This window comes from Mizuhopecten yessoensis, unplaced genomic scaffold (genome assembly GCF_002113885.1).
Source record: "Mizuhopecten yessoensis strain PY_sf001 unplaced genomic scaffold, ASM211388v2 scaffold4615, whole genome shotgun sequence".
Lineage (NCBI taxonomy): Eukaryota > Metazoa > Mollusca > Bivalvia > Pectinida > Pectinidae > Mizuhopecten > Mizuhopecten yessoensis.
Window position 1 is genome coordinate 358,250 of NW_018405635.1, and position 4,624 is coordinate 362,873.

Genomic DNA, 4,624 nt, shown 5'->3' on the forward strand with positions numbered 1-4,624 from the left:
TACCTTGCTGTATATGAACTCTCCCAGAGATATGTACCTTGCTGTATATGAACTCTCCCAGAGATATGTACCTTGCTGTAAATGAACTCTCCCAGAGATACGTACCTTGCTGAGCGAGTTCCTGTCCCCACAGCTTCCTCTCGGCTTTCAAACCATTCATCACAGATTGTTGAGCTTCAACTTGCGCTAACAACTTTGTCTTATCCTGAAATGATTTTGACAGTTTTTAGTTGCTGCCTCATCAAAAAACTTTCAATAAATCATGACAATTGTGTTAAGTAATTGTTATTGCAGGAACACTTAGATAAATTAAAATAGCATCAGTGTACACAAAGAAATGTAACAATTCCTGTAATATTAATATAGTAGAGGTCTTGGTGCTTTGTCGGCTAACCAGTCATTTGGTCGGTGGACCGCAAACTGCAATCATCTTAAATCTTTAAATTTTGAAAGGGTGCCAAAATGCAAAGATGTGAAAATGCCAAATAGGATACAATATATATTTTAAATAATCCAGGAGAATATAATTGTATGAAATGAGTAAAAACAACGAAAATAGCAAGCATAAATTAGCGTGTTGATCAACCAAATTATGTTTCTCAAGCAAGATATTGTTGCATGTGATTTTCGGTGTAGTAGTCACGTCTGAAAGTCATAAAACCTACTAGCTGAGGTTACATTATGTAATTCCTGTGTTTCCTGAGAGTTTGACCTATTAACGAGTAAATGATCATGCTGAATAAATATCTAGTGGAAGGACTGCTTCAATGGGGTTTTTTGGTTGAAACATTTGTTGTCGTGTAACCAGTTTCTCAAACCTAATATTTCTCAATAGTGAAATAACCTCCTGTTTTGAATTCTCGAATCTCCTTGAATACTATTACTATGTAAGCTCTGCACGCATTTAACAGTTTTATTCTTTGGTATCTAACTTTTAGAAAGTACAGAGGGGAGGGGAGATAACTCTGACCTGCTTCAGGAGTTCCAGCTGTAACATTCGTTTCCTGGCCTCCTCCACATGGCTCTCCAGTGTCAGAATCCGTTCCTGGTCAGAAAAAAAAGGAAACTTAACATCAAAAGTCTTCTGGCCATAAAGAGTGGCTAATTTATATAAAACAGCTTTCTATGGACTCTTTCTTATTGAACAAGAAAATACTGGAAAAGTTTTGAAATCATCTTCAGCATGAATTCAAACTTGTTGATGCAGTCATCAAACGGAATTATTTCTGTTGATGTAACATACTTAAAGTAAGTGGACTGTTGTAAGATACGACAGGTCACTTACCTTGTAATCAGTGGTCAGCTTATATTTATTTTCTTGGTCACTTACCTTGTAATCCACAGTCAGCTCATTCTTAGACTTGGAAAGTTCGGTGATTCGTCCCTTCTGTTCTTTTACCAACTGTGTAACCGAATAAATGTTTATTACAAAGAAAAGCAAGAAAGTGTCCTTGACTTTTAGCTATGTCATCTGCCACCCAAAAAGACAGAGTAACTTTTCACAGAAAAATTAAAACCATCAATATTTATGAAGTCCCCTAGTCAAACCTTGACAATCTAAGGTATTATAAATAGTTAAACTAACAATTTCATCATTATCTTTTCATTATAATACCATTTTTATTGGTGCCTGCATCAAGTTAATTTATCAGAAGGTTTTCTATACTCATTCATAGTATGGTCCGATTGTCATTACTGCGTTTCTTTCCTTGAGAATTAGTAACGCTATACATTTATTGCCCTTCCAGTAGGGAAACATGATTGTTTGTTTTTCTAGATGAAGCCTGAATGAAACATGAATAATCTCGGGGAAACAAAGTATCCTGTTTCCCTACCACAAAGGCAATCATGCAGAAATAAAACACTAATCCAATATTAAGATGATTTGGTGGATGGTCGTTGTTGCCTGGTTCAGTCCTTGGTAACTCAGTGGTGGCGGCTCTCTCTCATGTTTTCTACAGAAGTTCTGAATAAGGAAAATGTGATCGGGGAGACTCTAGCGTATGAGGGAGACATGACGTTTTATTACCCCGTCAATATCATCCAATCAGACACATGGTTATAAAGGGGAGGTATAATAATATCTAAGATTTACATGGTGGGTATCACTAATACTCTTCTGATTGAACACCTTGTCTCATTCTCCTTGTACTATTTGGTCTCTATGAACATATCTCCTTGGTTGATAGTGCAATTTGCCCTAGTTTCTATTTCTTTGAGTATATTTTTTCTCTGTCTAGATTAAGACTGATATTTCAACAATGAGTATGTTAGACCACAATGACATGTACCTCTGATCATCGTACTGAACAATGAGCATGTTAGACCACAATGACATGTGTTGACCTCTGATCATCGTACTGAACAATGAGTATGTAAGACCACAATGACATGTGTTCACCTCTGATCATCGTACTGAACAATGAGTATGTTAGACCACAATGACATGTGTTGACCTCTGATCATCGTACTGAACAATGAGTATGTTAGCTAGACCACAATGACATGCATTGACCTCTGATCATCGTACTGAACAATGAGTATGTTAGACCACAATGACATGTGTTGACCTCTGATCATCGTACTGAACAATGAGCATGTTAGACCACAATGACATGTACCTCTGATCATCGTACTGAAAAATGAGTATGTTAGACCACAATGACATGTGTTGACCTCTGATCATCGTACTGAATAATGAGTATGTTAGACCACAATGATATGTACCTCTGATCATCGTACTGAACAATGAGTATGTTAGACCACAATGACATACTCATTGTTCAGTATGATGATCAGAGGTGAACACATGTCATCGTACAGAACAATGAGTATGTTAGACCACAATGACATGTACCTTTGATCATCGTACTGAACAATGAGTATGTTAGACCCCAATGACATGTGTTGACCTCTGATCATCGTACTGAATAATGAGGTCAACACATGTCATTGTGGTCTAACATACGCATTGTTCAGTATGATGATCAGAGGTGAACACATGTCATCGTACAGAACAATGAGTATGTTAGACCACAATGACATGTGTTGAACTCTGATCATCGTACTGAACAATGAGCATGTTAGACCACAATGACATGTACCTCTGATCATCGTACAGAACAATGAGTATGTTAGACCACAGTGACATGTGTTCACCTCTGATCATCATACTGAACAATGCGTATGTTAGACCACAATGACATGTGTTGACCTCTGATCATCGTACAGAACAATGAGTATGTTAGACCACAATGACATGTGTTCACCTCTGATCATCATACTGAACAATGAGTATGTTAGACCACAATGTCATTGTGGTCTAACATACTCATTGTTCTGTACGATGAGTATGTTAGACCACAATGATATGTACATCTGATCATCGTACTGAACAATGAGCATGTTAGACCACAATGACATGTACCTTTGATCATCGTACTGAACAATGAGCATGTTAGACCACAATGACATGTGTTAACCTCTGATCATCGTACTGAACAGTGAGTATGTTAGACCACAATGACATGTGTTAACCCCTGATCATCGTACTGAACAATGAGCATGTTAGACCACAATGACATGTGTTGACCTCTGATCATCGTACTGATTACAAATGATGAGACGATATTTATTATGAGGATCAGCATATATAGGTAGCATAGGTGTCAGCCTCTGAAACCTACAATGAGGGAGATCTCCCTCATTCCACATTTCCACAGAGGGAGAAAGTGTGTGAAACATGACAGAAACTGCTTTGCTAAATTGATCTTTCCCTTCTATTGAGTATCAAAATAACTCAAGAAAGCATGAATTTGATTCAGACACTCTTGTTATGATCATTTCACCAACCCTGCAGTAACTAGAAGATCATTTGACCACAGAATATAGATTTTGAGTTTGTGTGAGTTTGGACTTAAATGACGGAGTTTCAAGGGAGATTGGTTTCTCCCTAATGAGGGAGGGTTGACAGCTATGAAGTAGATCTAGTGTCCACAGAAAGTACTCACACATTTAAACAACGAATAGGAGGCAATACAACAAACAATCAGTCAATACAATGTATAGGTGTGTTCCAATGTACCACACACAATCAGTCAATACAATGTATAGGTGTGTTCCATGTCAGTTTGGTCTTACTAAACTATCAAATAATTCCATTTATACATGACATTATGTAAGCAAATGTTTTAGTACAATATTTTATTACAAATGTTTCCAGTGTTTATTTTATACTAACTGCGGTAAGTTCAGTGAACATCTCAGTCATTTTCTCGTCTTTCTTCTGGGCGGCCATCAGGGCCTGTTTGTTCTCCGCGTTTTCCTCACTCACTCGCTGGAAGACATTTTGAACCTGTAAGTACATTATATGATTAGCCCTGTGTTAAACACAGAGTGAACATGTTGATTAATGTTTTATAAATAGAACATGATAATCAATAATTATAGCATATTCTAACACAATTCGTTTGCAACACGTGTTTTGATTGGATACAGACCATGTTCTAATCTGCGATAGAATCATGATCAATCGTGTTAAGCTCCTCCCATCGCACTTAAGCCACGCCCGTTTCCAACAAAAACAATATGGCGTCAAGCTCGCCTCTTAGCGAAATCCCGCTGA

General features: G+C 37.4%; 1 protein-coding gene across 1 annotated transcript in view; it reads right to left on the reverse strand.

Annotated features, from left to right (window-relative positions):
* The window catches only part of LOC110449457 (leucine-rich repeat and coiled-coil domain-containing protein 1-like), a 43,377-nt gene that overhangs the window by 36,060 nt on the left and 2,693 nt on the right, over positions 1-4,624 (reverse strand). The window contains exons 2-5 of the mRNA XM_021496333.1: positions 4,241-4,354; positions 1,331-1,402; positions 971-1,045; positions 106-205 (exon numbers count right to left, since the gene is read on the reverse strand). Coding sequence (XP_021352008.1) covers positions 106-205; positions 971-1,045; positions 1,331-1,402; positions 4,241-4,354 — 361 coding nt within the window. The remainder of the gene's footprint in view (positions 1-105; positions 206-970; positions 1,046-1,330; positions 1,403-4,240; positions 4,355-4,624) is intronic.